General features: G+C 32.8%; 1 protein-coding gene across 1 annotated transcript; it reads right to left on the reverse strand.

The window, feature by feature from the left end:
- Positions 1–9524: 9524 nt before the first annotated feature.
- Positions 9525–13151, reverse strand: LOC120129917. Its single transcript, XM_039147309.1, has 5 exons — positions 12957–13151; positions 12700–12806; positions 12052–12228; positions 9872–11736; positions 9525–9778 (listed from the first exon to the last, which is right to left on the reverse strand). The coding sequence occupies exons 1-5, from the start codon at positions 13127–13129 to the stop codon at positions 9629–9631; spliced, it is 2472 nt and encodes an 823-aa protein (XP_039003240.1). The 5' UTR covers positions 13130–13151; the 3' UTR covers positions 9525–9628.
- Positions 13152–14102: the final 951 nt, after the last annotated feature.

Here is a 14102-nt window from a genome sequence, read left to right on the forward strand (position 1 = left end):
TTGAAGAAGGGAAAACCCTGTGATTTTTCGAAATAGAACAAAATAATTTAGAATAAACTACAATAATGATCACTAATATTTAAGAACATTTTCATTTTTCTCACTAAAGTTTAAAAAATAACAATATGGTCAGTAATGTACTGATTTGTAGCAAATGATCAATAACACATTATCGATTTGTAACAAAATAATCACTCGACCATTATCTCTGTTAATCTGATAATGTGGAAACGTTAATAAAAAGATTAATATTTACTTTTACCCCTAAACTATTTTTAAAATATCAAACAGATCTTTAAACAATGATTTATATCTAATTTATCCTAAAAATTTTCTAATTTATATTTTTTTCAAACTACATTGACAAATGGAGTTTTTGAATTAAAGACAAATATATGAGTATTTAAAGCCATATATTTAATTAATTTAATGTAAAAAATAATGTATCAGACAGCTTGCAGATCACACAAATTATAAACTAACTGATGACAATTCCTTCACTAATATTAAGCAAACTACCTATAACTTTCAAGTAAAATTAATGCCAAGGCCAATAACAGTAATAAATAAATCAAACTAATAATTAACAAATATGCAAAGTTTAATCATGGGGTAATATAGTTGAAAACCTGTGCAAAGGGTGGTGTTCTTTGATTGGTGTCATAACCATTTTAAAATGTAAAAAATTAATTTAAAAATATTTATGACTTTATTTTGAGAAAATTGAAATTTTTGATAAATTTGATTTAATTCGAATTAGAGTCGCCATCGACCTTTGGGTTAGGCAGGTTGAATACCTAAAAAATATATTTTTAATGAATTTTAGTAAGATCATTTAAAAGACAAAAATTGGTATGCATATTACCAAAAATTCATTTTTAAGGGTTTCAGAGTCGATTATGTATGGGGAAGGATAAACACCCCCACAGTGCCCATAATTAGTACCTTCGATTTTATGTTGTCTAAGATGGTGGAATTTTACGAATTAGAATTCAAAATTTAAATTACGATCATTTTATTTATATGAATTAAAAAAGAGTGAATATCTTTTTTATATATAAAATGTTTGACTCGATGAAAATGATTTAATTTACTCAGATTTATTTTTACTACGTGAATTAACGAAAATTAAATTCCAATTATGATTGACGTAATTTCGTTAACTCACGAAGCGAAACAACATTGCCTTTGATTCTTATAGAAAATGAGAAAACAAATGCTTGATTTATAAATGTGACAATAATAAATTAACATGTATAAAATAGATGAAAATATTAGCATGATGTAACGAATAAATAAATAAACCAAATAAATAACAAAGAATTAAAATAAATAAAACACACAATAAATGTTTTTTATTAAAAAATAATTAAAAGAAAATGTCAAAAATTATACATTTATATAAATTATATCTAATGGACTTAATATAAATAAAAAAGGTAAAAATAAGCAACAAATATATTATTAAAATTACTTTATTCGAATAACATTCGAAAGGGCACCCCAGGTTTTTAGAGATATTACATAAGTTAATCGAACACGGAAGACTTTATAAATGTAAAAATACATTTATAAATATTATATATATATATATATATATTAGAATACATAAAATTCCTTTTTAATATAATATATGTATAAACAATATTGTATATGTTTTGCCTAATATATGTAATAAAAAAGGGATAATAAATAAATAATCATTCAAAAAGTTCATGGACCAACAAATAATAAATAAACAAAACAGGGACTAATTCAGAAAATAGATAAAAATACATGGGCCTATCAAAGCAATAATTCATATTGTTTCAAACTAAAACAGTGATTAAATCAATAACAAGCAAAACAAGAGGGCTTAAATCATAAATTGAGCATAGTTTGCATGTAATAATCATGAAGGACTAACGTGCAATAACTCACAAATTAGCAACCACAATTGAAAACTTACCAAAAAACGCAACAATAAACAAGCAATGACTAAAATGTAAGAACGACAAACTTAAAAGGAACGAAAACAGTATTAATCCATATATTTCATTATCAAAATAATAGGTTACAATGTTTGTTGGAGTAAATCTGCATTTACCCACACGCCGAAAACGATAAGCCCTAATCCTTAAAAATGGTGTCGTTTTGGGTGGTTTAAATACCCCTATTATAACACAAAAAAGACCCCAACTCATTTCTCTCCTCTTCTTTTTTACGACGTCGTTTCTCCCCTTTCTTCTCATCTCTCTTTTGTTTCTCTCAATCGAGAGAGGGGGTGAAAATTTCCTCTCTAGCCACCACTGAACGGCCCCGACGAAGGACCGACAAATATCTGTTTGTCTTTCTAACCCCTCTTTTCGAACTCTTAGGCAAACCGAACACCCAAACTTCATATTCAAGCCCTTATACTCCCTAAAATTCTCGAAGCCTAACAGAGAATGAGTCTACCTTTGGCGTTTTGGGATTCCACGACTCTGGTGAAACAAGGGTGCTCGGATCCGAGCGGTAAGGTTCTCTTCCTTCTTCAATTTTTTTAGTTCCCTCTTTTTCTTTCTATTTTCAAATCTAGGTCTCTTTTTTTGGTTTAGGGTTTAGGCGACGATGATGTCAAGACATGCTAGACTTAGGCGACGGTGACAGCAGCCGAGAGCTTCAGCTTACACGGCGCAGCAGGTGACTAAGGGCTTGGGTGCGGCGTAGCAGGTTCCCCTTCCTGGCAGCTGGAGGCTAACCCTAAAATTAGAGTTAGCCAAAAGTTATAACATCATGGGATTTAGGGTTTGTAAATATTGGGCCGATTATTTGAGTCATTTTGTAAAAATACTTGTTATTCTAATGTGAAGTTCATCCCACTGAAATTTTGGGTTAATGTACTTCTTGTACATATTCAGGATCTAATTGTGGCTTACAATACCAGGGTTCATGAAGTTTCATATGTCCCTCAAGTTCATCTCTGTCATTTCAATCGAAATTGGTAGAAGTTCATCCAAGATTGTCAAGTTGTTGGGAATATTGATCACCTTACTGTATCGTGAAATCATGGTAATGAAGTTGCCAGTGTTGTTTAGGTTGGATGATATTAGTATCCAAACTCTGAGGGCACATTGTCATTTTCTTTCAGCAACTATCCAACCTAAAAAATATTATGAAAATAATTTTTGTGCACTTAAAGACAAACTAGCAAGCGATAGTTTGTTTGAGTGTGGTTTTTGTTTTATGAGAAATGTGGTTAGAATATAATTGAGATGGTGGGGTGTTTTAAGAAAAAACTGAAAATTAGAAAGTTTTTAGGATAAATTAGATATAAAATCAATATTTAGGGATATATTTGATGTTTTAACAATAATTTAAGAGTGAACTTAAATATTAACCTTTTAATTAATGTGTTCACTTTATCAATTTAATAGAGATAACGGTGGAGTGATCATTTTGTTATAAATAGATAACATTAGTGATCATTTTGTTACAAAGCAATAATGTTAATAACTAATTTTTTATTTTGAAATTTTAGTGGGAAAATTAGAAAGTTACTTAAACAATAATGACCATTGATGTAGTTTACTAAATAATTTAAACTAGGGTTGAGTTTAATCAGTTTATTCGTGTAAAGGGAAGGGAGTTTGCTTATCACTGGATTAATCCACAAAGTTTAATTGGGTTTAAATTGATTCTTAAAAATATTTTGTTTATTGATTAATGGCTTAAACCAAAAAAATTATTCACAATCTATCTATTTTTCTTTTAATATCTAAACTATTTTTGTCAAAATAAGTCCTTAAAATATTTGTAACCACTTTAATGACCTCAACTATTTTTAGTTAAAATAAGTTCCTAAATTGTATCTCTTTTGAGATTATAAGATATTATAGGATTAGGAGATCGAGATGAGATCGGGTTTATTTGAGATTGTTGAACCTATTTTGATATAACAAAATTTAAGAGCAAAATATTTTTGGACTAAATTGAATTTATGCAAAGTTTTCAAAAATAATTCAAAGTCCATAAAACTTGAATTTGAACACAAAGCTATTTTCAAAGCATGAAGTACCGATACTGTTCTTACAGTATCGATACCACATGAACGGTATCGATATTGTTCTTGTAGTATCGATACCCAAAGTAAGGGAAGTATCGATACTGCCTATTAATTTTATATGTGTTTAGATTCCAGAATGCGAATTTGGTACTGATATTTTACAAGTATCAATACCAATATCTACACCCCAAACCCCAGTATCGACACTCCCTGTCCAACGGTCATATAACGACTAGTTTTTATTATAGCAATACCGATACTCCTAGCCCAAGTATCGATACTCTTGTGTCTGGAGAGTTTTATTTTTGTAGAAAATTAATCACCAATGACTCCAAAACATCCCCAACGGCTAGAAATGTCCACAAACACATTCCAACATATAAAATGAAGTTCAAGACACTTGAAGAAGGTTACAACACCTATCCAAACAATCCACGTCAAGAGAAAAGTTCTTTCAATCTTATTTTTTTCATTTTCTCTTGTAAATAGAGTGTTTTAGTGAGCTTAATTGTGTAAACATCTTTCTTTGAGAGGTTTCTTGTTTACAATATTTTTATCCTTTTGTAAAAGGGGTTTGGTTCTATCTTAGCCATTGAAAAGATAGGGAAATTGTAAAGATTACTCTTGAGCATAGACAAAGAAAGAACAAATTAGTGAATTTGTTAGAAATCCTTAGTGAGCTAAGGTAGTGGATGTAGACTTCATTGAGGAAGTTAAACCACTATAAATAATTTTGCAAATCTTTCCTATATTTTCTCCTTATTTCCCAAAAACTTCAGAAAGCCAATTCACCTCGTCTTGGCACATTTCTGATTGATCTCTTCAGCTTCTTAAATCCCAATAATTGGTATCAGAGGGGGTCACAAATCGACGATTTAACAACCTTCTAAAGATCCTTGAAGCTTTTTATCAACTTCCCGAAGCAACCGAAATGATGACTTCCACATCCGGCGAATACTACCTTGAGGATTCTCACTCCATCCATAGGCCACCTTACTTTAATGGAGCAAATTATTCCTATTGAAAGAATAAGATGATGTTGTTCATACAATCCATCGATCTTGATGTTTTGGATGCCATCGTCGACAATTTTCCCGTACCTCTAAGAAATCGAGGGGAATGGACAAGTGAAGATAAGAAGCTTGCCCAACTCAATGCCAGAGCCATGCACATCCTCTTTTTGTGTTCTTGGCTCAGACGAAAATAGTAGAGTATTTTCATGCTCTAATACTAAAGAGATTTGGGAAAAATTAGAGGTGAACCATGAAGGAACAAACCAAGTGAAGAAGTTCAAGATTGGCATTCTCACTCTCAATTATGAGAACTTCAAGATGAAGCCAGATGAAGACATCAAGACAATGTCCAATGGGTTTACCACTATCATCAATGACTTGAAGAGCTTTGGAAAGGTCTACCCCCAATGAAGATATAGTGAGAATGATGTTTGCCTCATTACATACATCTTGGGAAGGCAAAGCCAATGCCATTGAAGAAGCCAAGGACTTGGAGTTATACACCCTCGATGAGCTCATCAGTTCTTTACTCACTCATAAGGTGAAACTCCAAAGAAAGAAGACGAAGAAAAGAAGAACAAGAAAAAGAATGAGGTGGGAACCGCCTTCAAATCCACCAATAAGAGTAATCAAAACTCAAGTGAAGAGGTGGATGAAGAGGAAGATGAAGAAATGGCCAAATTCTTCAAGAGATTCACAAAGTTCATGACTTTCAAAGGAAAAGAAGTAAAACATGAATCAAGCAAGAATAAGAGCCCCCCCCAGTGTCCTTTAAGTGCCAAAGGATGGGACATGTCAAGTATGAATATCCTCTCTTAAAGAAGAATGGACCATGCAAAAAGAAGTCGTTTGTGGTGGCTTAGAGTGATAAAGACAACTCCGATGATAAAGTAGCCAATCTATGCCTTATGGTCATTCAAGAAGATTCAATGGTAACTTCTAACTCTTGTGATTTAAATTCTTATTCATTTAAAGAGTTACAAGATGTCTATGATGAGTTGTATTTGGAATTTGAAACCATGAATTCCAAATATAAGAAATTAATTTCAAAATTGAAAATTGAAAATGATTTGATTTTAAAAGCACATTTTGATTTTGAGCTTTCAAAAACCAAAAGCAATGATTTAGAAAAAGAAAGGTTTGATTTGAAAGTTAAACTTGAAAGACTAACAAAAGAAAAAGAATTAATTTCTCAAAACAATTCATTATATTCAAAAATAAAAAAATGTTCACATTGTCATTTTCATGGTCACATGGAACATACTAGTCATTTAAAGAAAGAAAAAACATTTTAAAATTAGACAAGTATGAGTTCTAAAGGGAACAAGGGGCATTGAAACTAATATTCAATTATCCAAAGCAATTTGGATACCAAAATCCAAATAAATGTCTCTTGTAGGTGTGTGTAAACAATGGTAACAAAAGTGAAGATATTCAAATACTCTAGCCACACTTGAAAAGGAATGAGTAACCTCTACACTTAAATGTTTTTTAATTTTGTATAATTGGTTGCCTATTTGTTTTATGCATACAATGATTATGTATGTTAAAATGTATTATGATGAATATTTTTAAAGTTTTAATATTTTTCATAAGTTTTAGTTCATCATAATGATTTGTGGTCAAATATATTTTAATGTCTTGGTTTTACAAACTTGGATTGTTGACCTTAAATTTAAATATCCATGCAAGTGATTTATAGCAAATGATATATCTCTAACAATTGATATTAATTTTTCAAATTCATAACATTTTAGGATATCTTTATGCATGTAAACTTTAATATTTATGTCAATATTGCATAAAGTATAATAGACTTAGATTTATTGAATTTCATGTATTACTAACATATTTGTTCATCTTTATTGAAATTCAATAGTTATTAGTGTCAATATTTTTAAAGTTGATTTTTTGGAATGTTTTTTTTGAGGGGGAGCCTTTTGATTTTTCAAATGAATTTTAAGTTAAAAATCTCTACTTGTAACATCCTCAATACCGGGTTAGTGATTAAATTGTAAAGTTTCAAAATTTGGTGATAAAAGTAGAATAGTTAAATAGTTTAATGATTTATTGGAAATATAGTTGAAGGTTGTTTGGTATTTATTGAATGAATTAAAGGGTAAAATGGTCAATTGACAAGTAAGATTTTTATTTCCCTTTATAAGATAAGGGAACCACGTGGAAGAGGAGAGATTTCTCCAGAGTTTTCTTCTCTCCTTTCTTCTTCTTCTTCACGTGAAGCCATAAGCAAAGGTAAGATCTCTTGTTGGTTGATATTTAACTGAATTTAAGATGGGGTTTTGATCATTAGATGATAACTAAGCTTAAGGAAAGCTTAATTTATCTTAAAATCAAAAGATAAAGGAGTTAAGGAAGATTAAAGATTTGGAGTTCTTGAGTGAAATAATGAAATAGAGTTTATAATAAGAATTGAAAGTTGAATTTGACTTGTCATCAATAAGAATAAGAGATTTACGAAGTTAGAAATGATTAATAACAAAGTTGAAAGTTTAGTAAGATTCTTAAATTTTAAGAATCATGATGAGATATGGAAGATAAATATGGTTTATATGGATATAAGTTGGTTTAAGTAATGGTAGTTGAGTTTAATGACATGATAGAGGCTTAAAATAGAAGAATTGAGTGAAAAGTTGATGGTTTTCGGGAAAAAATACAAATTATGGGCAAGGTGTATCGATGCACTCTTTAAAGAAGAAACATCAAATATAATTAGTGCATCGATGCACCCCCTTAAAATGAAAACATCGAAGGTGATTGGTGTATCGATGCATGGGTAGTGCATCGATGCACATGTTAAAGGATGCACGATACATTGTAGAATGTATCGATGCACTTCAATGGGAAATGAAATAAATCTTTCTTTCATTCTAAGAAATGATAGATTAAAGTATATCAATTGGATAATGATAAGTATTAGTACATGATTATGTAGATATCGAGCACGAACAAGTTCCAGGACGACTATCAAGTTAAGATTCGATCGAAAGAAAGAAAATCATAAAAGTGGATTAGAACTTAGTGAGGCCCAGGTGAGTGCATATTAGTTAGTCTATGGTGCTAAATGGAAACAAGATTTGCGACAAGTCTATTTCTTATATTAGAATGCATGAATATATGATTATGAGTATATGAATGACATGAATTGTATGTACACATGATTATATGTGTTAACATGCTTTTGAATATAATGATATAAGAAGTATGTGCTATATGACTGCATGAAAAAGATATGAGCCATATGATATGATATATGTGAACATGAGAAAACAAGGTATAAGATATGAACTATGTAGATAATAAAGATTTAAGTAATAACAATAGAAAGTGGTATACACTTGGTGGTATAAATACCCAGAATTATATGTACATGTAATATAGGTTAGGTAATGAGGAATTATGGGTCTATATGACTAAGAGAAGATAATAATTTTAACCTTGAATCGAGATAATATAATAAAATTCAATTTGATTAAGTTAGTTTTAACCTTTAATTAATTTAATTAAACTTTTAACCTTAAATCTTAATAATTTTATACTTAATTCCTTGAACTAAAACTTGATTTGGCTCATAAATAATCATATTCAATGAGGAGCATAGGATTTTATGTTAAGAGAGCGAACTTGAACTTATAAAATTTTAGTGAGCGAACTTAAAATTATAAAATTTTAATGGGACAAAAACATATTTTTAATAAAAATGCATAGAAAAACTTAAATTTTGAGGAGGCGACTACCCCTCCCGCTCTGCCTAGGTCCATCCCTGACCATATTGACAAAGGGCTAGATTGTTGGCTAGCTGGTATGTGCAGCCCTTAGTCGCTTTGCTCGGTTGCTGGTCGCTAAGTCAACCTTGAAATCTAAGTTTGGTTGCTTAACTTGTCACGAAAGTAAGAACAAAAAGAATTTGAACGGAAATAAGAGATGCAATAGAGTATTTGGCTTGAAAGTCGGGTTAGCCTTATTTCCAAGAGAATGAATGAATGAATACAATGGGGGTGGAGAGACTCCCTTTTATAATGAGAATCTCTTAAAAGTTGATGACTAAGTCTACTTCTAATCTAACTAAAAGTGCATCTCTACTTTAATTAAAAGTCTACTTAAACAAAGATGGTGGCTTTGTCCCTTTTCTTAAAGAGGGCTAGTCTTGGCTTGGAGAGGGCCCAAGTCATGGTGAGCTCAGCCTTATATGATTCTAGCGCGGGTTTTGCATATCGGGCAGACTTGGCTCGCCGCCTGATGCGTCTGGGTCTGAGAGTGCTTTGGTGCGCGCGGATGTGCGCAAGTGGATGTTTGACTTACCCTCATGGTCGCGGTCCGTGACAATATCATCTTACTCTACTCTTAAATAAAATGATCAAGTTTAAATTGCGTATTTTATGTTAATTTATAATTTATAAGATATAAATTCAATTATATATATATTTTTTAAAAATAAATATAATTTGAGTTCAGATCATTTCGAGTCACTTCAAATTTGGGCCATTTTAAGTACAAGTTGGACTAATTTAGTTGGTCTAAATAAATCAATGTTAACTACAAAATGTGTGTACAGATTTCATGAGAAGAAATCTCACCTCTCTGATAAAAGGTTGCTGATCTTCCGAAGCTCTTTGAGGGCTGTCACGGCTGTAACTTGTCCTTTGCCAACTAGATTGTTTCTCGACGAGTTGTCCGACGATCCCACTTGAACTTGATCTTGCTGGAAAACAGACTCAAGAACCTGCAAATGAAAACAAGGTGATTTAAAAACACATTCGAGGACGTAACTCGACAATCACGAAGCTCTAAACAATTGGAAAGACCGAAATATTACCTGAATGTGCTCAAGCATCGACTGGCCCAGATTCTTCAGCGTCCCCATTACATTCTGGTCCACTACATCTCTTTGGCTGGTGGGAGACGAATTACGAGAAGCACCGGCTGTAGATGAGTCTGCTGTACTGCTCTTGCTATCACGGTTTGCAGATTTCGCGGTCTCGTTGATAACTCCTTTAACAGATGCCTCCTGACTGGCATTGTTCCATCCAAACTTCAAAAGCCATTGAAATCTACTTGGAAGATGCCTTCTTTCCTTTGAGGCTGGGACCATCTTCCCTGAAGATTCATTCTCGTGCGGATAATTTAAAAGGACGTCATCAGGAGGAGAGGAAACTGGCAGAGGCGAATCTTCCAGGCTACTCTGGTGGCGATCATCATTATCATCTGAAGATAAAGTCGATGAGACGCTACTTTTTTCTGTGTCGTTTTCATGGTCATTACTGCTACTACAAGAACTTGCAGGGTCGGAAAAAATAGAGGAGTTTTCTTCACTGACAGAAGCTCCACTTCCACTCTCGCATCTTTCTTCAGCTGTGCGAATAGTCTCTATGCTTGTATCATTTTGCCTCTCCACCTGAACTTCTATGGAATGACGATCGTCTAAATTGCAAGCATCGAAACAGTCTCCCGCTTCGGTATCTTCCTCCAAGCCAAGTTGCTGAGACAAATCTTCAAGCAAACTACGCCTAACAGATGAACTATGGCCCTTTTTGTATTTTTCTGCTCTTGCTGGTGAAGGGTCGGATTCAGTTCTAGATAGCACCGGCTTTACTTTTTCAGACCATCTCCTTTTCCCAATGGAAGCATGTTTACCTAAACTATCTTGCCTTAGCTCCTCTGCCTTATTCAGGACTGTCCACTTTTCTTCCCAGTAGCTGTCGGGAACCAGAGATAGAGTTTTCAGAGAAACTGAATCCGATGAAAGATTGCGACTGCTCGCAGCAGATTTGCAACGGTTATATGCCACATCGAATGTAAGTAATGAGGATGAGATTTTGAATTCCAGTGCAAGAATTTGCAGTGACTTCGCCTTCCCTATAAGTTTCTTTAGATTTATATTCTCTGGAAAATTCAAGAGTCTCTGAAGACAAGTTGTCGCATTTTCAGTGGCAAGCAGGGAAGACCTCACAAAAAGTATCATAGAGACTGCCATGCCAGCAATTAATGCTCCACGATGCGAATCGAGTAATTTAAAACTGGAAATCTCTTCATTTTCAGAAACTTTATCAAGTGGACTATTATCTGCTGTTAAGATCTCGTCCCATACAACTAAGAGATCATGAAGTGAAAACTCCCGTCCAAATAAAACTCGCAACCAGCGAAGTGCAAAATACTGGGGTTCAACACCAAGCTCAACAAGATGGCTATGTAGAGAAGAATCAACCACGGACAGCAAATGGTATAATGCAGCTGAGGCTTCAATGACAGGAGGCAAGCCACCATGAGACTGCAAAGCAGGAAAGGGAGCAAAAAAATCTGCCACAGCAACTGATCCATGTGCCCCGCTCATAAGAGCCTCGAACATACAGTAGGCATCATGTTCCATAAATTTATCAGACAAGACAATACCAAGTTCACCTTCAGCTCCATAAGCATCAGTTAGCAATATGATGGTCTGTATCTCGGGATCAAGCTCATCAACACTCCCAACTTTCTTTGAATTACCTTGAGATCCAACCTCATCGTTCATGGAATCTAGAAACTTCTTAAAATCAAAATTGTATGTGACATCATTTTCTTCAAATAACAATCCATCAAATTTGTCAATGAAATGGTCTTTATGTATCTTTCGTACTTCTGAAAGACGCTCAACATCAACATGAAGAACATACAGCAAAGGTGCCAGGAGTTCATGCATTCCTACAAATAAGTAGGAAAGAGAATTAGATAACGTGTCAGGTCGATGCCTCACACAGTAACATAGCAAGAATTACTAGTTAGTTGACTTGGGATATTGTGAGCCAATTTGCAATGGCTTTTTAATTGCATGCTTCAGAATGAAATTTACATTATCAGGTCCAAATAGCTTTCACCTAATGCAGCGGTTGAAAATCTTGAAAACATTCAATAATTCAGGTTGCAAAACGTTTCTGGTTTGGTTTTCCAAAATCTATAACGTGATAGAATCGAAACTAATAAATAAGCATGCATAGTGATTAAGAAGGAAAGAAAAACCTTGTCTATAACCAAACTCTGGATGGCTAAGGCACCACAGCAACAATATTCGTCTCAACATTCCCTGGCATCCAAGAGCCTGGAAGTAGCTTCCATGTTCCGGATATAATCTCGATAAATCCTGGTCAACCATTTTTTCCAGTTCAGCATTCCGAAAGAATCGACCCCAGGAGCTGTCTGCATGAAGAATTAGACATCATTTCAAAAAAAGATTTAGAAAAAGTATGGACCCTAAAATATGATGCAAACATGTTAAACTTCTCATAGAAGAATACTCTAGACATATTTGACAATCAAATTTCCATTGACAAAGATGAGTTACAAGTCTTGGCATCAAAACCAACCAACCAGGATGGGGTGGAAAAGGAGGCAAAGAGAATTAGCTCCACACAAGTTCAACATGAATCATGATAAGATGGCAAGGAAAATATAGCAGTAGCCAGTACTAATTAAAACAAAATCAGATGAACAAACAATGCAATTGGCACAGTGCCCACCGTAAAATCTGAAAGTTATTTACTCATTTTATTGATAGTGTCCATCTTGAAATTATATTTGTGACCGTCCATATAAAAAATTTGTGTTGTTAATATACACGTGTTCACCTTCAAAACGATTTCCGAAAACGTCGCCGATTATGGCAATTACCTGGGTTTTGTGAGAGTGGATTGTCCATGACAAGATCAGGGGAATTACTTCCTCCATTCTTGGGAACATGCGGATCCAGTAGCAGCCGCCTCCTCAACTCAGCATATCTAGATAACAATAAAGTCAGACATTTGAACCCATAACCGTTAGTTTTTAGTTCCAAAAAACGTGAAGAAATAACAAAAACCAATCAATTGCAAGTTAATGATTTTTTTTTTTTGCAGAATTGGACAATCAAAACACAAGTTTATCATTACCTTCGGCGAGAATCAGCAGTTTCCCTGCGAAGATCATCAAGCGAAGGAGAAGGAGGTAAAACACCCAGATTAAGACGCCATCGGACGCTTCTCAGAGAACCAAGGGTACGATTCTCCGCCGAAACAACACCGGTCAACGACGGCGCTTCTTCGTTTACAATCTCTTTGCTCATTTGGCAATGGACCCGAATTTTCCAAATACTTGACTTTAAAGACGACTTTGTTTTTCCCTTTTAAGAAAACAATCTAATACAGAGGAGCAAACAAGTAAAACAAAAAGAGAATGAGTTGCGTTCGGGATTCGATTTGGTAGACCAAATTTATTGCCAATAGCAGGAGATATGGAGTTGTTTTCTTTTACCAAACTTCCCACCTTTTTCTTATTCTTTTATTTAATCTCTCTCTCTCTCTCTCTCTCTCTCTCACACAGCCACAAAAGGAGAAGAATGATTCAAAGAAAAAACAATAGAATAACATGTTCGTTTCTATTAACAAACGAAAACAAAAGGTAAACTATAAAATTGCGGACTTTTATTTTATAAATGTTTTTGTAGTTATAAGAATAATATTTATTTATAATTTTTTAGTAGACAATCTATGAGTATTATTAATTTAATTTATAAAAATTTAAATTTTAAAATATTTAATATATAATTATAAATTAATTAAAAAATAAAGGTAAATAACTTAAAATAAAAGGTAAATTATATCAATAACTACATAACTATTGTCCCTTTTTATTTTGATCACTATTTTTTGAAATTTTGTTAATTAGATCACTCAACTATTTAAATGTATTCAATTAAGCCACTTGAGATTAATATTTAGTAGAGAAGTTGATATGATAGTTAAAATATTTGGTATAATTCCACATTTGATCATTGTTATTTATATATTTTATCAATTTAGTCTTAATTTTAATAAATTAAAATGAATTTTACTCTCAAATCGAATGGCATCTTTCAAAGTTTATTCAGTATCGCGTTATAAATTAAAAATGACCATCACAATGATAACATCACTGGAAAATAAACCTCAATCAACCAAAATTATTATACATATAATTAATGTTTTCCGATAACAAAAATTTGCACCAGATTATTACTTCATTTATATCATGTTGATATTTCATTTATTCGTTTAATT

Source organism: Hibiscus syriacus, unplaced genomic scaffold (assembly GCF_006381635.1).
Source record: "Hibiscus syriacus cultivar Baekdansim isolate YM2019G1 unplaced genomic scaffold, ASM638163v2 tig00001644_pilon, whole genome shotgun sequence".
Classification (NCBI taxonomy): domain Eukaryota; kingdom Viridiplantae; phylum Streptophyta; class Magnoliopsida; order Malvales; family Malvaceae; genus Hibiscus; species Hibiscus syriacus.

Bases quoted from the DNA above. Each gene is read 5' to 3' on its own strand.
- LOC120129917 (XM_039147309.1), bottom strand. From the start codon at position 13,129: ATGAGCAAAGAGATTGTAAACGAAGAAGCGCCGTCGTTGACCGGTGTT. The intron at 12,807-12,956 runs GTAATGATAAAC...ATTGTTATCTAG, and splicing joins ACTGCTGATTCTCGCCGAAG to ATATGCTGAGTTGAGGAGGC. The intron at 9,779-9,871 runs GTAATATTTCGG...TTTCATTTGCAG, and splicing joins CGATGCTTGAGCACATTCAG to GTTCTTGAGTCTGTTTTCCA.